This window comes from Choloepus didactylus, chromosome 27, assembly GCF_015220235.1.
Source record: "Choloepus didactylus isolate mChoDid1 chromosome 27, mChoDid1.pri, whole genome shotgun sequence".
Classification (NCBI taxonomy): Eukaryota; Metazoa; Chordata; class Mammalia; order Pilosa; family Megalonychidae; genus Choloepus; species Choloepus didactylus.
The window spans coordinates 7,446,591-7,469,769 of NC_051333.1; the positions used below are offsets into that span (position 1 = coordinate 7,446,591).

The 23,179-nt window shown below is 50.1% G+C and overlaps 1 protein-coding gene and 1 pseudogene across 6 annotated transcripts; one reads left to right on the plus strand and one right to left on the minus strand.

The window, feature by feature from the left end:
- Positions 1-181: 181 nt before the first annotated feature.
- Positions 182-22,912, plus strand: TSKS (testis specific serine kinase substrate). Of its 6 annotated transcripts, XM_037819587.1 has the most exons (13): positions 182-495; positions 722-803; positions 2,080-2,195; positions 8,646-8,874; positions 17,978-18,073; positions 18,279-18,362; positions 18,589-18,672; positions 19,234-19,520; positions 19,903-20,097; positions 20,493-20,666; positions 21,307-21,442; positions 22,452-22,651; positions 22,754-22,912. In XM_037819587.1, exons 4-13 carry the CDS (start codon positions 8,659-8,661, stop codon positions 22,908-22,910), a joined length of 1,629 nt encoding a protein of 542 aa, XP_037675515.1. In that variant the 5' UTR covers positions 182-495; positions 722-803; positions 2,080-2,195; positions 8,646-8,658; the 3' UTR covers positions 22,911-22,912. The 6 variants fall into 6 exon arrangements, with proteins under 6 accessions (XP_037675515.1, XP_037675512.1, XP_037675516.1 ...); XM_037819584.1 differs by lacking the exons at positions 182-495; positions 722-803; positions 2,080-2,195 and adding an exon at positions 7,744-7,943; XM_037819586.1 differs by lacking the exons at positions 182-495; positions 722-803; positions 2,080-2,195 and adding an exon at positions 7,774-7,943 and having other exon boundaries at positions 22,452-22,619.
- Positions 14,193-14,481, minus strand: LOC119521828 (annotated as a pseudogene).
- Positions 22,913-23,179: the final 267 nt, after the last annotated feature.

Here is a 23,179-nt window from a genome sequence, read left to right on the forward strand (position 1 = left end):
GTAGAGAGACGTCTGCAATTCCCTGCTGCAGAGAAGGGGTTGGGCGGGGGGAGAGGCGATGAGGTGTTTACTGCGCAAGCGTCTCCTAGTTTTCCTTTTCCCCAAATTCCTTAAGTGCTTTTCCTGGAAGCCTTCCCTCTCCCTCCTGCCCCTTTCCCTCTCGAGCTACCAAGATGTCAGGACTTGGGTTGTCAGAAAACCTATAATCTCCGAGGGGAGGAACTGTAATCTAGGTCTAGTTCCATTAAACAGAAGTTAAAACTGAGGCTCAGAGACGCTGAGTGATTCGCCAAAGGTCACACAGCGCCACAGTGGCAGAACTGGGATTTAAACTATGTTTTGGCCTATAACAGCTTTTCGATATATTGCCTTTTTTTTCTTCAACCACAGCGACTCAGACAGCCTCCATTATAGCTGATATCAAATCAAAATTGTAATTATCTTCATCAGCTGTGCAGTTCCCGCTGAGGAAGAATGGGACCTAGTACTGCCGAGGTAAAAGAAAAAAAAAATGCTTTTTGAAGGAAGGAATGGGTCAATCTGCTCCGGCTCGGTCCCTCAATGCCCCAGAGATCCTTTTGGTTGGCTGACTCTTGGGAAGGCAAAGCTTCCAGAACTCCCGCGCCCCAGGCTATTGAGAAATTGGGGGCAAAGGGAAGTGGAAGAGTCCATTTTTGTCACCTCTAGGAACAAAACTCCCACCACCCTTTTCTATTCTCAGAAGCCAAGTATTCCTGGAATGAGCCTTTGGAGAGTGCCCTGGATCCTGAGAGCACCCACTGCGAATCCTGGGAGGGGATGAGGTACTGCAAGAAGAACCCACCTCTCCGGTTCAATGGAGCCGTCCATTTGCGTTCCCAAGAATGGGGCCTGGGAAAATCCATTCTGCATTCTAGGAGGGAGGTCTATTAATCCCTCAGCTGTTTTAGCAACGGCGAGTCCGTGCCTAACACGGGGGAGGGGAGGCTGGCTGCCCCTAGGGAACAGAGGGGCGGCACCATTTTTAAAAAATATATTATTAGGACTGAGAGTTAAGCAAGTCTTTTTTTTGTGGAAGGAGACTTTAAGCATTCCAAGGATTGGTGACTTGGTGAGGACATACTTTCTCATTAAAGATTATGGCCATTAAAAGTACACATTAGTGATAGAGTTCAGACTGGTTCTTTTGGGGGTTATGAGAGAGAGAGACGTGGAGAGCTGTTATTAGGGCTAAAAAGGAAGGGTTTGTTCTTATGTAAGAGCAGGGTAGCAAGGCACAGGCAAGTGTTCTTGCCAAACCGAGCAGGGGTGGACTGGGCAGCCCCGGCAGGAGCTCATGGCAGACCCCTTAGGAGTTAGAGCAGCACTGTCCACACAGAAATACAGCAGGAGCCCCATGTGTAATTTTCAATTTACACTAACCACATTAAAAAAAAAAAAAGATGAAAAGAAACAGGTGAACCTAATTTTCATAACAGACTTTATTTAATCCAACATATCCCAATACTGTCATTTCAGCATGTTTTACAGTCTTATTTTCCTAAATTTTTGAAGGCCAGCATACACACAGCGTGGCTTGGCTTGGAATGGCCATGTGGCCACTGCTCGGTAGCCAGAGGCTATCAATAGGGCCAGGCAGGGTGTGGCCTGAGTTTTGAGGAAGACGATCTGGAAAACCTGGGTTGACCTGTTGTTAAGTCACCTGGAAGACCAGGCCTTGAACAAGTCCACTTTTGGGGGCCTAGATGAGGTTTGGGCAAGCCATTATTGGTGTGGGAGGCGAGGGCCCTGGCCTTTCGCTAGAATCCTGTGGAATTCGAGCACCGAGCAGCCTGCGTGACCTAAGGCAGTTAATCAAAATTTAACTGACTTCCCTAAGGAGGAAAGAATGTGCAGATGGTTGATGTATGCAAGCAAAGAAACCCTTTCTGAAGGGAATGTTAATCTATACCTTACAGTTTCCTAGAAACTTGAAGATGTTTTCATGTTTACTGTTATCTACAAAGCAACCTATAATTCCCTCCCCCACCTTGCACACTTTGAAATTAATAAGTCCTCTTCCCCATCATGAGACCCCTTGCTATACCTATATTCTCATAGTCACTGGAATGGCTTTGTCTTTGGCCCCTACAACTGGCCGTGCTGGTTCCGGCTTAACCACAGAGCGCTGTTTCTACCCTCTGAACCACCATCTTCGGAGCTGCTTGATTTCTCCTGTACGTAAGTTCCCCCAATCAATCTGTGCCTGGTGCTTTCTTTGGTCTTTCGGCTGGACACACACCCATGGGCTGGGACAATTGGCGAGCCAGCCAGGAGACCAAGGGGCCCTGGCTACTGAGAGCCTGAATTCTGGGAAGCGAGATTCCCCGGGGGGGAATCCTGGGATGGCCTGTGACGTCCACGTGGGGAGGGGTGGTTGCCCTCCCGGATGAATGGGGATGCCAAGAATGCCCCGGCCAAACTTGGCAGGTGAACTCATTGCTTTTCCCCCTACGTGGGACCCGACTCCCAGGGGTGTAAATCTCCCTGGCAGCACGGGATATGACTCCCGGGGATGAATCTGTACCCTACATCATGGGATTGAGAATATCTTCTTGACCAAAAGGGGGATGCGAAATGAAACGAGATAAAGTTTAGTGGCTGAGAGTTTCCAAATGGAGTCGAGAGATCACTCTGGTGGACATTCTTATGCACTATATAGATAACACTTTTTAAGTTTTAGTGCATTGGAATAGCTAGAAGTAAATACCTGAAACTATCAAACACAGTAGCCTTGACTCTTGAGGACAATTGTATAGCAATGTAGCTTACAAGGGGTGATGGTGTAATTGTGAAAGCCTTGTGGATCTCACTCCCTTTATCTAGTGTATGGATAGATGAGTAGAAAAATGGGGACAAAAACTAAATGAAAAATAGGGTGGGGTGGGATCGGACCATGGTTTGGGTGTTTTTTTTTACTTTTATTTTTTATTCTTATTTTTACTTTTCCTGGTACAAGGAAAATGTTCAAAAAATAGATTGGGGTGATGAATGCACAACTATATGAATGTACTATGAACAATTGATCGTACACTTTGGATGATTGTATGGTATGTGAATGTATTTGAATTAAAAAAAAAAAAAAAAGAATTCCCCAGCCAGACTGTTAGTTGTCCTGCATAAGAAAAAGGAAAGCCATCAGGCCACCACGGCCATTGCAGGGCCCCTCTTAGGGGCTGTGTGTTCAGCCATGGAGGAGCCTCTGGCAGCCAAAGCTGTGGTTCTCTGCCTAGAGGAAGAACTAGAGCTACATGGGGATATGTGATTAGCTCAAGCAGAGTTAAAGGATGTATTGAACGAAAGGCTACGCTACGTAGATGACTTCCCCTGACTGGGATCACAAAGTATGGGACACATTGATTTCTCTCCAGAAGATGAGCCTCAGTCTGACTGGGAAGTTGAAAATGAAGAGAGTAAGCATGTTCCCCTCTGGTCAGAGCAAGCCCCAGCCCCTCCACCAACCCCCTGGGCAGGTGGACGTGGTGATGCTGCTGAGTCCCCAGCTGCACTGCCGACCAAAAAATGTGTTACTACGCAAGATTACACTATCTCCAAATTAGGCAAAATTGGAAATCAGTATAGGCAAAAGCCAAAAGAGCTCATGTCAAATTGGCTACTATACCCATGGGACACTGGTCCAGAAGGAATATTGCTTTCAGGGCATGACATGAGTAAACTGGCTTCCCTCACTACTCATCCTTCCCTCTGCCAACATGTATATTCACTAAATTCGCCAAAGACCCAATTAGAACTGAATTCATTGCTTAACTGGCTCATGACTTGATGTAAAGAAATATGGCCCAGTGAGGGGGACCTGCCCAATGCCACCCCTCATTGGAACACCATTGATAAATTGCAAGATATGCTCAGAGGGCTACGAATGAAACATGCAATCTGCACCCCTGATTTCATTGGACCAGACGGCGAATCTTTCAATGCCAGGGTGAAAGATGCAGCCTTACACACAGCCCCCAACCATTGGGATGGGACTTTAGTACCTGTCCTTGGCCTGGAAGTCGGACAGCCCATTTCAAAAGCCACACAAATCATTGCAGACGGAGGGGAGGCTGGCACCTAAGGCGAAAAGGAGCCAGGATCGGAGCCATGGGCTGCACCCAGTGACGGCACGAGAGTCCAAACCACGTGTCACGCAAACAAATGTGGGCTGACTTAGTAGCCACAGGCACTAAAGTCGAAGATACTGATAGGCAGCCGAATGCCATACTAATAAAATTATGGAGGAAGTTGCCCAAAGAACAAAGATACACTAAACAAGAAACTAAGTCACTAGATGAAGATACTGATTCCGGCCAAAGGACTCGGCCCTTACAGGATAAAGAGCCGTCAGCTCCACCTGCAGAGGATGCTTGGTAAGGTCCCTTTCCCCTTGCTTGGGCAGCCGGTCAAGATCCCCAAATAAGAGCCTCAAGTGTAAGGTGACCGTTTTTCACATGTCAGCCCATTACACTAACACTGACTCTTTACCAGGCAACACTGCAGCAGATGCTTTGGCAAAAATTCGTAGCCTGGAGCCAACATTACAGGAAGCTGCTGAACGGTTACACCGTCTACTAGTGGGAACTTAGCTTATATATTGTTAGAGCACCAAGATTTGCCTCTTAATGTTCCCCATAAACATCTTTCTTTTCCCCCGTGGCACTGTAGGAAATACATTTCTACGGCGGGCCTCGGCTATAACATACGTGCACAACAGGTCTCAGTGCTGGGATGCTGATTTGCCGTTGTCGGCGTCACTGGCCTTCGTGGACTGTTGTCCACACCAACTGGACAACGTGGGACACGATGCTGATGTGGCAGAACCCCAGCCAACGATGAGTTTGGAAACACTTCTTCTGTTTCTCTTCTTCACCAAAAATGTTGTCTTCTAAAACTATAACGTATTCGTTCATATATTCTTTGGTTTGGGAACAAGTTAACAAATCGCGACCCTTGCCAGGATGTTTGATTTTTGATGGACTGAGATGGCTCCCTGCTGAAACTGTAACCGTAGGCAAAGTGGCTCCAATTTGAATGGAGCGTACTGAAGGATGTAAAGACATGGGCTGAACTCTGCAACACAACTATCAGTTTGTAAAATGGCAGTCACTTCCAATGGCAAAATGTGGCTAATGAAAGTGGGGCCTGCCCCTCTCCTAAAGGGTGACGCTGGACCTGGGGCAAAACGGTTGGCCGTACGTGCCCTACAGATGGACTGGACACTGCACGTGGGGACAGCCCTACATGCCAGATACAATTTATGACTCCTTACCACACAAACCCAGTAATTGGGAAATGGTAAAAACTAAATACAGAGTAAAGCAGACCTCCTGGTGGTATTATCCATTAGCTATATTTCCACCCAAAGGCACCACCTTAGTAACTGAAAAGCATGCAGCTGTTTTAGCTAACCACACCACTCACGCACTTAATGAATCAAAACTAGCTATATCACTGTTAAATGAGGAAACGCTACTTCTACGCTCGGAACCGCCACCTTTGGAAGCTATTTGATTTTTCTGCTGTATGTAAGTTCCCCCAACAAAGCTCATATCTCAGTCTGTGCCTTGTGCTTTCTTCAGTCTTTCAGCTGGACCCTCCTGCAGGCTGGGACAGTTGTTTTAAGACGGGGGCACGAGAGGGAACCCTGGATCCCCAAGGAGCTCATGGGTTGAACCACCAATAAGAGGTTCTAAGACTTTGACCTGAGCAAATCCACTTGTGATCCAAATCAACTTTCAGTTTGCTCCAGAAGAACTGAACTCACCCCCTGGTCTTCCTGTTTGGGCCCATGAACCTGCCAGGAATCCAGATGTCTGTGCCCAAATCCCTCCCCATCCCTCGATGGGGCTAGGACATATCGTGCCACCTCCACCCACCTCACAGCCACCGCCTCAGCCCCGTCCGGGCCATCGCCATCTCTCACCTGGATCCTGGCAGAACCTTCCTTGATGTTCTCCCTGCTTCCACCCTGGCCGCCCACAGCCCGTCCCCCGCATGCAGCCAGAGCGGGCTTTTTTAAACCACCCCCAGCCCCGTCCTCCCCAGCTGCTCACGCCGTCCTCTTTGCTCCCCGTCTGCTGCTCCAGCTTGTGTCCCACTCGCTGTCCCCGCTGCTGCCACATGGGCCTCCCCCCTCAGATAGGCTCACTCCTGTCCATCTGTCTGCAACCCCCTCCCCTGCTTTCCCGATGGCTGGCTTCCCAGCGTCCTGCCAGTCTCAGCGCAAATGTCCCTTCCTTGGACATTAGGGATTTAAAATAGCCCCTCCTCGCCCTCCCCATCACCATCTAACACATTGCCCAGTATTCTTTTTAATTTTATTATATAAATTTCCAAATATACCCCAAATGGAAGGTTATAATGCACCCCCATATATCCAGCCTCAACAATTATCAACATCTGACGATAGATCTTCCATTTATAATTGCCTCCATTTCACCCCCCACATTGGAAATTTTAAATGTTTATTGTGGTGGCACATATACAACCCCAAATTCCCCATTTTAACCACTTCCATTCATACAGCTCACTGATATTAATTACATTCACAGTACTGTGCCACTATCACCGTCACCTCTTACCAAGAGTTTCCCATCACCCCAAACAGAAACTCCGCACCCATTAAGCAAGAACTTCCCCTCCCCTCCTGTCCCTCTACCCCCCAGTAACCTCTATTTTACTCTCCATCTCTATGAATTTGCTTATTCTGGATATTTCATATAAATGGAATCATATAATAAGTGGCCTTTTGCGTCTGGCTTATTTAGTTTAGCATCGTGTTTTTGAGGTTCATCCATGTCGTCGCATGTATCAGAACTTCATCCCTTTTACCGCTGAATAATATTCCATTGTATGGCTGTCCAATGGATTATCTGAAAGCACGTCCCCCCCACTATTTCATCCCCACTGCCAGTTTCTGCTCCATCACTTTATGATGAATATTTCTAAATATTTAGAAAAGTAAAAACAACTGTAGAGCCGTCACCCACAGGCCCCCACCTCCACTCTGCCATTAACATTTTTCTCTACTTGCTTTATCACTAGCTTGTACATCTAGCCTCCTCTCTATCCATCTGTACCTCACCCCAGATACTTTGGCGTGCTCACGATTAACTGGAGTTCCATATTTATTTAGATTCTTTTGTAGCAGGTAAAATTCACACACAGTGAGAGGCACAAACGTGCAGCGCACAAATTGATGAGTTTTGACAGATGCCTGCACCCGCCATCGCCCCATTTCGATTTCCTTTCCATCACTCGTCAATGCCTGGTGTTTTCTTGTCTATGTGTCTGTGTGTTGCCCCCCACCCCCAAGGACGTGGGCAGGGGCTCGGACTCTGCTCATTCACCACCTCCTCTTAGACCCTAGAAAAGCACCAAGTCTGCGGCATTGCACAAAGGATCAAGTATGAGAGTGGGGAGCTATGGTGACCCCACGGCTATCCTCAGGAAGAGGAGATTTGGGGCCCTCCCAAGAACCCAAGGGCCCCCCCGTTGTAAGTTCTGGACTAGAAATTGAGGAGATCCACTGTGGTTCTGAAGGGCTGGGCCTGCATTTGGGGTGAACTGGAATCCTGGGCTCCTGGAAGGTTCCATGAGCCGTGGCCTCTCCCTGCTCCCCCCTCCCCCCAGGGGCCCAGTGGTTGGGTCCTTTGTGAGGCAGGCTGGGGGGGGGGGGCAGGAGCTCCTTCAGTGGTCAGAGTAGGTGGCGAGTCTCAGAGGAAAGATCCCCTGGGAGCAGGGCCCCCCCACGCCATGGCGAGCGTGGTGGTGAAGACGATCTGGCAGTCCAAAGAGATCCATGAGGCCGGGGACCCTCCCACGGGGGTCGAGAGCCACTCCCAGCTGCTCCCGGAGGCCCCCGGGGGGGTGCTCAGCCCGGCCAAAGGGATCACGAAGAAAAAGAAGGCCGTGTCGTTCCATGGGTGGGTTTGTCGCACCCTGTTGGGGACGGTCCTAGCGCCCAGCGCTGCCTCCAACAGAACCCAAGTCCCACCATGGGTGCCGGAGGAAGGGGAGGGGGAGGGCAGAGGAGGCGCAGCAGGCGGGCAGCGGGGAGGGGGAGGGGGAAGGAGGGAGACAGGGTGCAAGGGCAGAGAGAAAGATGGTGGGGGTGGCAGAAGCGGAGAGAGGGAGGAAAAACTGGGGAAGGAAAAAGGAGAAGGAGTGAGGAATTGGAGAAGGGAGAAGAAAGTGGTGAAGAAGAAAGTAGGCAGTGGGGAAGGGGAAAGGGGAAGAAAGTAGGCTGCGGGGAAAGAGAAAGAAGAAACTAGGCAGTGGGGATGAGAAAAAGAACAAAGCAGGCAGTGGGGGTGAGAAGGAAGAAGAAAGAAGGCAGCGGGGAAGGAGAAGAAAGAAGAAAGTAGGCCGTGGGAAAAGAGAAAGAAGAAACCAGGCAGCAGGGATGAGAAAAAGAAGAAAGCAGGCAGCAGGAACGAGAAGGGAGAATAAAGAAGGCAGCGGGAAGGAGAAAAAAGAAAGTAGGCTGCAGGGAAGAGGAAGGAAGAAAGCAGGCAGTGAGGCTGGAGTCAGCGGGGAGCAGGTGGTATGGAGACAGGGAGGCAGGGGGGCCGTACCCCACTGGGAGCGAATCCCGACACCCCCCCCCACCTGCTTCTCCTTCCCAGGGTGGAGCCCCGGATGTCCCATGAGCCGATGCACTGGTGCCTGAACCTCAAACGCTCCTCGGCCTGCACCAACGTGTCCCTGCTCAACCTGGCGGCCATGGAGCCCGCTGACTCCTCGAGGACAGACTTGACCACAGAAGACAGTGGCAGCCCCCCTGCGCTGCCTGCGCCCCCCGCCTCCCCGCCGCCACCCTGGGCCCCAGATGACCCAGACATCACGGAAATCCTGGTAAGAGGTCCCCCGGCTGGGGAAGACGAGGGGGCTTGACCTGGTGGTAGGCAAACCCTGAGGGTGGGGAGGACGCTCTTGATTTTGCAGAAGGTTCTGGTTGCCCTGCGAGGCTCAGAGACTCTGTCTCTTCCTCCTCTGGTGGCCAGCCATGAACTGGTTTCATCCTGGGCGAATGATCCCTGCCACCTCAGAATTTGTCTTTAGTTTTTTCAGTTACTGCCACATCCCGCATGAGGCTGGGGGCACAGATGGGAATTGGCTCCCGGGCTAGTGGGGGAGACAGACACAGCCTGGGTGATGGAGGCCATAATGGAGGTGGCGCTGGAGATCCCAGACAAGGGCCCCTCAAACCAGGTGCTGGGCGAATCTGGGAAGGCTTCCTGGAAGAGGTGGTATTGGAACTGGGCCTTGACAGATGAATAGGAGTTTTCTGAGGGGGTCACCTGATGGTCAGGGGCAAAAGTGGGAGATGAGCAAGAACTAGGAGAATCCCTGACTGGAGTACAGAGACCCCAGCTTGGTTGCTGAATTACCTCCCAAGGTGTTCCCTGGACAAGGCCCCAAACTGAGCTCTGGTAGACATGGATAACGAGAATCAAAGTGAGAATAATTGTGGTTGTGATGATGATGATAAGGTTCACTAGCATTTCCTTTAAAATGGAGAGTCATACATTTGTTTTTCCAACAAATATTTCTTGAATGTCTGCAATATGCCAGGCCCTGCTCTAGGGGCAGGAGATACAAAATTCTGGATGGGAGAGGATTCACCTCATGTGGCTGCCAGGAGAATGGCGGGCAGGTCTCCCAGATAAAATGTTTAGTGTGGCGACCAGCCCTGTAGGCACTGAGTGAGTGTTAGCTACTATTATTGTGTCCATGGTTATTGTTTGTCCCCATTTTACAGATGAACACATGGAGGCCCAGAGAGGTTAAATAGCACCTCGAAGGTCATGCAGCTTGTGTGGGGCAGACAGAGGCTTAGGAGTCAGGCTGGGGGGCAGCAGAGGTCACTGTGGGAGCCCTGAAGAGGGAGGCTTTGGTCCAGCCAGGCATGGTCCAGAAAGAACTTTCCAGAAAAGGCAGAACCCAAACTGGATCTTGAAGACAAAGAACATGTTACTCAGGCAGAAGATGAGGAAGGGTGTTCCAGCTAGCTGGAAGAGCTTGTGCAAATGGACAGGGTTGGAAGGGCACAGGGTCCAGGGTGGCTGAGCATGTCAGACAGACCAGACCGAGCGAGAGGGCAGAGGCTATAGGCTGACAAGCACAGGCATTTTCTCAAGGGCAATGGGGAGCCAGTGTGGGTTCATGAGCAATGTCCCTTCCAGGGGGGGTCTCTTTCTCTCTCTCTGAGGTTCGGTGAGGGTGCCCAGTGGAAAGATGGAAAAGACACAACCACCGACAGGTAGAGAGGTAGATGGCGTCTGCAGGATGGCACTTAAAAGAAAAGGGGTCGGGAACAGAAGCTAAGTGGATTTGGTGATAAAGCAAAAGTTTTTGCTGTCCCCTAAACTGATTTATGGGGGGCATCTGGAGGGGAGACGCTGGAGCCCAGGAGGCCCGAGAGAGGATGGGTGGGGGTCCAGGATAGGAGCTCCAGGCCTGAGCCAGGACCAGGGGAAGGGAACAGGTGGGGAGTCGGGGGACAGGAGGGACTGGACGGCCTGGGGGCTTCTCCTCCCCATCGGGGACAACCCGTCCCTCCATCTCCCGCCTCCCTCCACCATGTCTCCTGCGGAATCTGCCTCCCCTGGGAGCTATTTCTGAGCCAAGCCCCCAGTGGATCCTGAGGCCTGAGACAGAGTCCTGGGCAGCCGGGGTGAAGGCCTGGCTCAGCTGCACTCACTGGGGGGCAGCAGGGGAGTCAGGCCACAGCCAGGGGTACATGCCAGGCACGGAGAGGGCAGATGGCAGCAGAGAGCAGCAGTCAGCACCCGGCTGCGTCAAGGGAGACACCTGCAGACAGGCGGGGAGGGGAACGGGGACCCAGGGAGGGGGACGGAGGCCCAGAGGGAGGGGGATGGAGACCCAGGAAGAGGGGAATGGAGACCCAGAGAGAGGGGGACGGAGACCCAGAGAGGGGGACGGAGACCCAGAGGGAGGGGGACGGAGAACCAGAGAGAGGGGGACGGAGATCCAGAGAGAGGGGGACGGAGACCCAGAGAGAGGGGGACGGAGACCCAGAGAGGGGGACGGAGACCCAGAGGGAGGGGGACGGAGACCTGCAGGTGATGAAACCCTGTCTGAGAGGGTGACAGTCCCAGAGAGGAAGGAGAGACTGAGGGGGGAGAACAGTGCAGCCGTCAAGGCTTTGGCTCCTGTCTTAAGCCAGGACACCTTTATGAGATCAAAGGATGCAACTGGGACCCAGGGAAGTGGGCACTGCTTTTTGGGAAATCGCACAATAAACCAACGGCACAGATTGACAGGGCAGGTCTTCGGGCCCCTGCTGGGGACTCATCCTGCTGTCTGTGGATTTCCCTGAAGCTGCTGGGAGGGTCAGTGTTGCTAAGGCCCCTTCCTGGCAGATCCCGTCCTATTATGACTTTTAACCATGCTGAGACTAATCATTGTATTTGCATGTTGATGACATCATCTTGGTGACACTTCCCCACTGTCGTCTGAACAAGATATTTCCGCTTTATGGGAGAAGAAACTGAGAGCAACTGGGAGTGGGGAGTTGGATTGCCAGGAGTCACACTGGGTGGCCAAGGAGAGATTTGTCCCCGGGCGTTAGAGCATCTACCGTTCAACCAAGGCTGACAGGCTCTGGCTCCACCACTCCCTGAACTATTCTCACTGAAGCTAATGCCTCCAGGGACCCCAGCCAGCCTTCCCCCTTTTTAAAAGTTTTGACCTTGGTCCATTTCTGAGTTAGTCCGTGTCCATCCCCACAGCAGCCCGGTAAAGGTGGCTGTCATTCCTATCTCTGGTTTACAGGAGGGAAACAGAGGCACTGAGAGATGACACCCCTCCCCTGGGTCATACAGCCCATAAGTGGGAGAACTGGGGAGTTGACCTTGGATCTGCTTCCCCCATTCCCAGAAAAGTTACCTAGAGGAAACCCAAGACCTTCTGTGTCTTCAGTTTGGAAAGATCATTTCATGTATTGGTTATCTACTGCTGCGAAACAAATGACCCCAGACTTAGCAGTTTACAACAGCAAAACTAGGGTGACATAGCTAATTCTGGTCAGGGCCTCTCATGAGGTTGCAGTCAAGATTTCAACTGGGGCTGCCTGTATCTGAAGGCCTGAATGGGGCTCAAGGTTGTACCTGGCTGTTGGCTGGAGGCCTCAGTTCCCAGCCACGTGGATGTCTCCACAAGGGGCTGTGTATGACCTGGCATCTACTGTCCCCCCAAGCAAGGAGAGCAAGCAGGAGGCCACAGAGCCTTTAATGAACTAGTGTCTTAAGTCACACACCATCACTCTTGCCCTATTATATTATACTAAATGCGAATCACTGAGTCCATTCCATGATCAAGGTAAGGGAATTAGGCTCTACATTTTAAAGGACTGTCAAAGAATTTATGGACATATTTTAAATCGCCCTGTTTTATGGGATTTTTATTGATGCCCTTGATCGGGTTGAGGAAACTCCCTTCTATTCCTATTTCTTGAGTGATTTTATCATGAAATGGTGTTGGATTTTGTCAAATATTTTTCGCCATCTACTGAGATGATCATCTGTTTTCTCTCCCTTTACTCTATTAATGTGGTGTACTATATTGGCTGATTTTCAAATGTTGAACCAACCTTGCATTCCTGGGATAAAACCCAGTTGGTTGTGGTGTCTAATCCATTTATATGCTCCTGGATTTGGTTTGTTAGTATTTTGTTGAGGATTTTTAAAAATCTATATTCATAAGGGATATTGGTCTGTAGTTTTATTTTCTAGTGATGTCTTGGTCTGGTTTTGGTATCAGAGTGAAATGGCCTCATAGGTTGGGTTGGGACATGTTCCCTTCTCTTCTGTTTTTTGGAAGAGTTTGAGGTGGATTTGTGTCAATTTTTGTTGAAACAGTTGGTAGAATTCACCAGGAAGCTATCTGGTCCTAGGAATTACTTGTGGGAATATTTTTATTGCCAGCTAAATTTCTTTACATGTTATAGGTCTTTACAGGTTTTCTGTTTCTTCTTGAGTCCATTTTGGTAGTTCGTGTGTTTCTAGGAATTTGTCCGTTTCCTCTAGGTTATCTAATTTCTTGGCATACAACTGTTTGTAGTATTCCCTTAAAATCTTTTTGATTTCTGTAAGGCCAATAATAATGTCCTTTCATTCCTGATTTTAGTTAATTTGAGTTTCCTTTTTTTTTTTTCTTGGTCAGTCTAGTTAAAGATTGGTCAGTTTCATTGATCTTTTCAAAGAAATAATTTTTGGTTTTGCTGATTTTCACTATTGCTTTTTTATTCCCTATTTTATTTCATCACACATCAATCCTTATTTCTCTTTTCCTTCTGTTTCCTTTGGGCTTTGTTTGATCTTTCTTTAGCTTAAAGTGGAAGGTTAGATTATTGATTTTGAGATCTTTTTTAATGAAGGCATTTACAAGTAAAAATTTCCCTCCAAGCACTGCTTTCACTGCATCCTGTAAGTTTTGGCATGTTGTGTTTTCAGTCATCTAAAAGTATTTTCTAATTTCCCTTGTGATTTCTTCTTTGACCCATTGGTGGTCAGACATTTAATTCCACTGTGTCAGAAAACATACTTTGTGTGATTTCTATCCTTTTAAATGTATTGACACTAGTTTTTTGGCCTAACATATAGTCTATCCTGGAGAATGTTTCAAGTACACTTAAGAAGAATCTGTATTCTGCTGTTGGTAGAGTGTATGACAGATGTTAGGTCTAGATTGCAGTGCTATCCAATCTTGTATTTTCTTCCTGATCTTCTGTCTAGTTCTATCCACTATTGAAAGCATGGTATTGCTGTTTCCAACCATTATTGATGAATTTTTTATTTCTCCTTTCAATTCTTTCAGTTTCTGCTTCATGTGTTTTGGGCCTCTGTCATTACGTACATCCATATTTGTAATTTCTATAGCTTCTTGATGAGTTGATAATTTTTTTCATTATAAATGTTCTTTGTCTCTAGTAACAATTTTTGTCTTAATGTCTATTTTGTCTAGTTAGTATAGCCACTCCAGCTTTCTTTTGGTTATGGTTATCGTGGAAATCTTCCGTTTACTTTCAACCTATTTGTGCCTTTGAATCACAAGTTAGTCTCTTGTAGACAGCATATGGCTGGATAATTTTAAAAATCTAAAATGTGTTTATTAGGATGGCTTCTCATTCATCTTGATTTAGGGTGCTTTTAGTGCTGCTTCTCACTGAAGGAGAACCTCTCTGTAAGCTTTTATTTTCCTCCTGCAGAGGACAATGGAGCAGCCAACAAACAAAACTACTGTTTGTGCGTGGCTAGACACTGGGGTGATTTGATAGTTTTCTGGACATTTTGCTTCCATGAAGTAAGCATCGGGGCTCTGCACCAGGCACTTCTTTATGTGTTTCCCCTTCTTCTCTTCTGGAGAGGGATGAAGGAGATCCTTTGCAAAATACATATTCTTGTTGGGAGGTTGTCTCTGCTGGAAAATTGGGTCTTTTTTTTCTTTTAATCATTCTGCTTATCATTGTATTTAAATTGGAGAGTTTTATCCATTTACATGTAATGTAATTACTGATACAGTAGGACTTCTGCCATTTTGCTATTTGTTTTATATATGTCTCATGTCTTTTGTGTTTTTTAGTTCCTCTATTACTACCTTCTTTTTTGTTATATGTTTCTAGTGTACCATTTTAATTCCCCTTGTCATTTCTTTTACTATATATTTTTCAGTTTTCTAAATGGTTGTCCTGGGAATTACCATCAATCTTACTGAGGACCTCTTGTAAAGAAGGATCACTTCTCTTTTTTTTTCAACATTCATTCTGTCTTTTGATGGTTTGATTATGATATGTCTAGGTGTAGATCTCTGCATTTAACCTACTTGGAATTCTTTGGGCTTCTTGTATGTGTAGATTCATGTCTCTTATCAAATTTGGGGAGTTTATGTCTTTAAAATTCTTTCTGCCCCTTTCTCTCTCACTTCTCATCCTGGGGCTTCTACTATGTTTATATCGCTATGCATGTTGGTGTCCCACAGGTCTCTGAGGCTCTGTTAATTTTTCCTCATTATTTTTCTTTTTGTTCCTCAGGCTGGTGATCTCAATTGATCAATCTTCAAGTTCACTCATTTTGTCTTCTAACTTTCTAATCTGCTGTTGAGCCCCTCTAGTGAAATTTTCATTTCAGTTATTGTATTTTCCAACTCCATAATTTATGTTTGGTTTCTTTTTATCATTTCTCTTTATTGATAGTCTCCATTTAGTGAGACATCATTCTCATACTTTCTTTTAGTTCTTTAGACATGGTTTCCTTTAGCTCTTTGACCATGTTTAAAATAGCTGATTTTAAATCTTTGTGTAGTAAGGCCAAATCTGAGCTTCCTCAGAGACAGTTTCTATGTGTCAGCCATACTTTGTTTTTTCTTTCCACCCCCCATAATTTTTTGTTGACAACCACATTTTTAATATTATAATGTGGAAACTCTGGAAATAGATTCTTTCCCCCTCCCAAGGATTTGCTGTTCTTATTACTGCTGCTTTTTGTAGCAGTTGTTTGTTTAATGACTTTATTTAATTCTGCAAAGTCTCTATTCTTTGTGTGTTTAGCCACTGAAATCTGTTAGCTTAGGGATTTGGCTAATGATTGACAGAAGTTTCCATAAATGTCAGGAACCCAAAAATATCCCACTCTTTTCTGAGGGCTTCTGTGTGCCTGTTATAGCACACCTTCAACACTCAGCCAGTTTACAACTCTGCCTTATCCTTCAATTCCTGCTTGTGCAGAGCCCCAAGGTCAGCCAGAGGTGAGAGTTTAGGGCCTTTTCAAGTCTTTCCTGAGCACATGCACAGACCTACACATGAGCATGGCCTTCTAGATACCCAGGAATTTGGTGGAAATTTTCAAAACCCCTGTGGACATCTCACTCCTTAGACTTTTCTTTTAAGCTTTCTTGGTGAGTCTATTGTTTGCCCCAACTGTTAATCATAATTTCAGGCACTAGCAACATTAAAACACCTACCAGCAAATGTTTTCAACAACTTAGTCCCTACCCTGCAAGAGAGATGCTTTTTAGCACAATGGGAGTTCAGAATCAGGCAAAATAAAGACAAGCCTTTTGTGCATGTCTTCCGGGAATCAGAAAACAGGTCAAATAAGACTCACTGTTCTTTGGGAACAAGGCTTTGAAAGAACTCCGGATTCATTCTGCACCCTCTAGTTTAGGGAATGTGTGCTGTTATCTTCCAAGATTACCACTGAGCTGCAAAGTGGGAGATAGGACTAAGCAAAGTCAAAAAGCCACAAATTTCCCTGTTCTGAGATTCAGCAAGTTCTCTTGAGTCACTGCTTCAGTTGCTGCAAGTCTTTGGTTAATTTCCAAAGTTGTGAAGTAAAAAAATGATTCCGACAGTTTGGGCAGTGTTTTCATTGCTTTTATGGAGGGGTAAAATTTTAGAGGTCCTCACTCCACCATTTTGCTGATGTCATCCTGATTTTGTATTTCCTAACACATTTGTCCTCCAAAGCAGTCATGCAAGAAATGTTTTTGTCCTCATCTTACAATGGAGGAAAATTTTTCTCTTTCTCTTTGAGTGTTAGTTAATTCAGCGACTGTGAATAAAACCCAAAGTGACTGGTTTAAGCAGGATAGTTTAGTTCTGACATAATAGCTTCAACAAGTAGAGCAGCTCTGCTCTTCAAATGCAGCCTCCTTTCTTCCAGTTGCTCAGCCTGTTCTAGTTTGTTGCTCTCACCACCACCTTCCAGCCATCAAAAAGGGGAAAAGGGAAGAGAATTATGCCTATCCCTTTTGTGCATAACCCAGTGCCCATATCTAACACATTTATATCATCAAGTCAGATGATAATAACCAGCTGCAAGGGAGCTCTTTGCATGTCCCTTCAACTGTGAAATGGGGAATGTAAGTTGTATCAGTTAAGTCACAAATTTGGCTGCTGTAACAAAGACACAAAATAATATGGTTTGAACACATGTGAAAGTCTCTAAAGATGGTTGGAATTGAGTGTGGCGGCTCCACTGAGTATGGTATTGGGGATTTGGGCTCCTCCTGTCTTGTTGCATCTTCCATCTCATGACTTTAGCCATCAACTTTGCATTCTAGCCAGTGGGGAGAGAGAAGCGGGGGAGTTCCCACCCCTTTTCTTTAAAGGCTTGATTTGGTATTGTCGATATCATATGCACTTGCATTCCATTGGCCAAAACTCAATTACATGGTCACACCTAGCTGCATGGGAGCCTGGGAAATGTAGTCTTTGGCTAGGCAGTCATGTGCCAGTCTGATTCTTCTAAAGATGAGGAAGAGGAGGGAATGGATCCTGGGGAACAAGTAGCCATGTGTCTGCCACACACAGCCCTCCTGAGCCACAAAGCATTTCAAGATAATGTAAGGTCATGATGTCTAGAGACCACATAGCATGATGGTTTAGAACAAACTCTCTGGGTTTGAAATCTGGATAGGCTGCCTAACCTGCTGTGCAAAATGGGCAAACAGTTTCCCACCTTAAGAAATGTGGTTATGAGTATCAGAAGACATGTATCAGTGCTTGATCTGGTGCATGGTATGTGCTCGTATCTGGAAGGGAGGTTATCTTTATAACTCTCTAGTGCCTGCAGAGAGAGAGCATTTATTTTAAGAATATGTCTTATTTATCTCTGTGGATTCCAAGGGCATTTATTTCAACTTTTGGTTGAATCCATCTTTCTTGCCCCACTTGTCTGAGAACGCTTCCCCCCGTTCTTTCCTAGAGTCTCCTAATTTTTCTCCATGCCCACTGTGCAGAAATTGAGTCCACCCCCTGATTTTTTGGAGCAGGAACTCCCAGAATCAAAGAGACACAACAACCCTTGCTCAAGTCACCCAACCTTTCCACAGCAGAATCCAGGTGTAAACCGCGCCTCCCAGTTCTGGAATGTTCCTGAAGATGGGGGCTTGCCCCATACACTCTCTGACTCACCCATTTTCTGTTCTTCCCTAGAGCGGGGTCAACAGCGGCTTGGTTCGTGCCAAAGACTCCATCACCAGCTTGAAGGAAAAGACCACGCGGGTTAACCAGCACGTGCAGACACTGCAGGTGTGAGGACAGGTCCCCCAACACCTCCTTTCCCCCGGGGCCAAGCTCCCCTCTCGGAAGCCACCCCCGACCTGTTGCACTCATAGGCCAGCTGGGGAGGTTGAGGCTCAGAAGGGAAAAAGGGGCCTTCGCGGGCCCCCAGCTCTGCCTTCCCGCCCGGTGGCTCCCTCAGGGCCCGGCTAAGCCCCGTCCCTCCCTGCTCCAGAGCGAGTGCTCAGTGCTGAGCGAGAATCTAGAGAGACGGCGGCAGGAGGCGGAGGAACTGGAGGGTTACTGCAGTCAGCTCAAGGTGGGCCGCTAGGGGGCAGGAGTGGGTAGCACGCGGGAGTCCTCGCAAGGGGAGGCTCCAGGACGGTGAGGGGCGGGCCAGTAAGGAGAAGGCGGGACTTGGGGACCAAGTGGGTGTGCCCTGGGCGTGGGGGGGGGCGGAGCCTGTATGGAAATAGCGAGACTAAGGGCCGAGAGGCGAAACTGGAATGGGAAGGCAAGGCCCCCGCCCTGATATCCTGATCCAGGAGAACTGCCGGAAGGTGACCCGGTCAGTGGAAGATACTGAAATCAAAACCAACGTCCTGAAGCAGAATTCTGCCCTGCTGGAGGTAAGGGGGCAGGGAGGGGGGCGGGGGTCCCAGGATTCGGCGGGAGGGGAGCGTAGTATTCAGGTGGGCGTCCCCACCCTGCCCCGACCACTACCCCACCCCTCCGCGTTCACAGTCGTATTTAGACGCCACCAAGAGGGATTCAAGTTAGGCTTCCAGTGGACGTTGGAGACCGGTCAACACGCAGATAGGGAACTTCTTCCCCATATACAGGACCGCTCACTTGCACACTCATTTTCCAATGACAGCTTGTTATTCCTTGGGGGGGGGGGGTCCGGGGAAGGGGATCTGGAATTTGACAGCTTGGAGGATTGGAGTTGGGGTGGGTGGAGACATGGAGGCAGGCTTTCTGAGTTGGACTGCAGCTACACTTCAAAAGGAGCATCCCCAGTGCCAGCAGGATGGAGCCCGTGTAGACTTCAAGGGTGACTTCCCCATATCTTGTCCACACACCCATTCACCTTCCAATCTCGGGGATTCATGGGGCAGATTTAGGGGTGGAGGTGGTTGCGGGAGGCAGGGGGCTGGACACTGTGACCCCTCCCTCCCACCCCCGCCCAGGAGAAGCTGCGCTACCTCCAGCAGCAACTGCAGGATGAGACGCCGCGCAGGCAGGAGGCCGAGCTGCAGAAGTTGGAGCAGAAGCTGGAGGCCGGCCTCTCCCGGCACGGCCTGGGCCCCGCCGCTCTGCCCCAGGGCTGCTCAGGGCCTCCCGGGAGCCCCGACGAGCCCCCGCGACCCCGCGGCCTGGCCCCCGGCGGCTGGGGAATGGGGCCCCGGGCAGGGGAGTGCCCCATGGTGAGCGAGCAGGAGTTGCAGAAGGTCTCCACCGGCCTCGAGGAGCTGAGGTGGGCGGGGCTAGGGGTGGAGCCTTGGGGCGCCGGTGGGCGGGGAAAGGGGTGGTGCCAGTAAGGCTGGTGTGGGCGGGGCCAGAGTGGAATGTAGAAGATCCCGGGGGCGGCAAGTGTGATGGGACAAGGATGGGGTGAGCGGTATTTTGGGGAGACGGTGCCTGGAGGTGCTGAGTTGGGGCGTGGAGGAGGGAGGGGCCAGGCTGGCTGATCCGGGGATCGAGGCGAGGCTCTGCAGGGCAGCGGCGGTTTCAAGGAAAGGGCAACACTAGGGAATTGGGGTACGGGGTGGGTACGGGGCCATCGGGCGTGCTCCGAGGCGGGAGGAGGGGAGGGTCCAAGCCCAGCCCCCACCCGCTCCCTTCCTCCGCCCCCACAGGAGGGAGGTGTCCTCGCTGACCGCCCGGTGGCACCAGGAGGAGGGGGCGGTGCAGGAGGCCCTGCGGCTGCTCGGGGGCCTGGGCGGGAGGCTGGACGGCTTCCTGGGCCAGTGGGAGCGGGCGCAGCGCGAGCAGGCGCAGACGGCCCGGGGGCTGCAGGAGCTGCGGGGCCGGGTGGACGAGCTGTGCACCATGTAAGGGCCGGGCCGGGTGCGCGGGGTGGGGACGTGGGGGGTCCACTAGGGGGCGAAGCGGACCCGACCCGAATGCTCGGGTCCTGAGAGAAAGACGGAGTGTGGGGGTGGGCGATCAGCTGGGGCTGAGCGGTCCGGACCCTATACTGACCCAGGGAAGGGCCAATTGGAGAGCAGGGAGGGGCGGAGCCAATTATGGAAGGGGTGTGGTCCATACCTTAAAAGGACAAGGGCGTGGCCAAGAGGAAACTGAGAAGGCCATTTGGGACCCCAAAATTCAGGAGAGGCCAAATAGAGCAGCGAGGGGAGAGGCCTTGCGGCCCAGGTAACGCGGTGGAGGAGGGCTTGCCTGGACGCGAGGCTGAGCCGCAGCACCGGCTCCTCTCACGCCCCAGGGTGGAGCGGTCAGCAGTGTCTGTGGCTTCTCTGAGGAACGAACTGGAGGGGCTGGGCCCGGTGAAACCGATTCTGGAGGAGCTGGGGCGGCAATTCCAGGGCTCTCGAAGAGGGTCTGACCTGTCCATGCACCTGGATCGGTCCCCCCAAGGCTCCTGTGCCCGCTGTGCCAGGTATGGGGGCGGGGCCTGGTTCCAGGTGCATTCTGGGTCACCTTGAGATTAGGGCATTGAAGGCCTTAGAAGGGGCGGGCAGTGGGGGGCGGTGGGCAGGGTGGTTCATTGTGGGAAACAGGGACTCTCGATGCGTGGAAAGACTGGTTATTTCTGCTGCATTATGGGAGCCACGTTTCTTCCCTCCCCAGAAGGCGCTTGTGGAACTCAGGAAAACCTTGATGCATTTTATAGCACATGTATTTCTAGTGCATTGTGGGAAGTTTGGGATGGGGTACATGGTGGGAGTCAGGGTTTCCCAGTGCTTTGTGGGAAAGGGGAAACCTTGATATATAGTGGGAGCTGCGGGATACAAAACTTGGTCCCTTGCAGGAAGAGAGGGTTCCCAGTATCACATGGGATCAGGCCTAACTAGTGTAGTGTGGGAAATGTGAGTTTTTTGGTGGCCTGTGGGGACCAAGGCTGCCTGGTGCCCTTTGGAATCAAAGGATACCTGATGCAGCGTAGGATGGCCCTGGTGCATTGTGGGGAGGTTGCGTGGAGTGCACAGTGGAAAGGGGGCACGGCAGGTGAGCCAGGGGCATCCTGGGCATGGAGTTGGTAGGTGACCTCTTTCATCTGGTCACATCTCCTTCCCCAGCCAGGGGCAGCAGCTGTCCACGGAGTCCCTGCAGCAGCTGCTGGAGCGAGCTCTGATCCCATTAGTGGACGAGGTGAAGCAGAGGGGCCTGGCCCCCGCCTGCCCCAGCTGCCAGAGGCTACACAAGAAGATTCTGGTACCAGGGACCATGGGCCACCATGCCCCATTTTGCTTTTCAGTCAGGGCAAGGGGAGGCGGAAGGATTGGGCTGTGGGCGGCAGGCATTGGGGGAGGACTTTGCTTTGTGGAGCCAGCTGTTTGGCAGCTAGTGAGTCATGGGCCAGTCATTTTGGGACCTCAGGTGAGGGACTGGGGCCCAAGGCATGATGGGACATAGACTGGTGCATTACGGGATGCAGACACTGGTTTAAAGCACATGACACACAGCCTGATTCTCACTAGACCTTAAGGGAGGCAGTGCATTGTATGAGATAAAGGGGGTCCAACGTGGGACCAGTGAATATAGGTCCTAGTAAGGTAGTGCATTGTGGGAAATGAACCTTAGTCCTGTATGGCGCAAGCCCAGTGGCTGATGAGACTCGAGGCCTGGTGCCTTGTGGGACAGGGAGATCTAACAGATTATGGGATTTGGGCCTAATGCACGATGGGACGTGGGGCCTGGTGCATTGTGGAATACAGAGAACCAGAGTACTAAGGACTGTTGTTGTGACAGAGATGCTCATATGATAAAGAGATGTAGCGATCTTGGGAATTATGGGATGTAGAAGTTCTTCCCGTGATGGGATACTGGGACACAAACACAGATCACACACACACAGTGGTTCCGGTCTCGGTACATTGTGCATTAAGGGACAACATGACACATACAGATTTAGTGTGTGATGGGACATGGAAGGCCAGTGTACTGTGGGATGCTGGGAATCCAGCACACAGCTAATGCATGATGGTAGGTGGACTTGCAGTATACCTTGTGGACATAGAAGGCCAGTTCATAGGTGACACACAGTGGGACAGACAAAAGTGCAATGTGCTGTGGAACTTGGAAGGCCATTGTGTTGTGAGACGATGAGGTCAGTCTCAGGACTTGAGACATGATGGGACATAGAACACCCTGGAAGAGGAACGAGGGCCCCATGGGACCCTGCCCCCTGCCCTCTGCGATCCAGCTCCCCCTCCACCCCCAGCCCAGTCCTGCAAGCCCAGCCGCGTCTACACTCCTCTCCCCAGGAGCTGGAGCGCCAGGCCTTGGCCAAACACGTCAGGGCAGAGGCCCTGAGCTCCACACTTCGGCTGGCCCAAGACGAAGCCCTGCGGGCCAAGAACCTGCTGCTGACGGACAAGATGAAGCCGGAGTGAGGAAGGAGGCTGAGGGCATGGGAGGAGGGTGAGGTCTTCGGGAAAGGGCCTAAGGTCAGCCCCTCCTTCCAGCCCAGCACCCCGCCCCCTAGCCTCGCCCACACCAACGTCCCGCTTTCTGTCACTGCAGGGAGAAGGTGGCCGCTCTGGACTATCTCCACTTGAAGATGTGCTCCCTCCATGATCAACTCAGCAACCTGCCACTTGAGGGGTCCATGGGGACAATGGGGGGAGGAAGCAGCGGGGGAACCCCTCCAAAACGTGGGGGCCCGGCCCCCGAACAATAAATGGCCCCTCATGCTGGCATGAATTCTGTTTCCTTTTTGGCCCCAAAGGAGGGCTAGTGAGTTACTTCTGTGCACACCTAGTCACTTGATCCTCAGCTAACAGGATGTCTTGGTTTCCAGAGAGACCCTAGTGGTGGTACGCTTCTTTGAAAGGGAGGTAGAGGGTAGAAAGGAGCTTCTGTGGTACATTTTGGGACTGTCAAGCCAACATGTTATAGGGTGATTTTTACTAGATGGTTGTATTAGTCTAAAATATTATCCTGAAATTT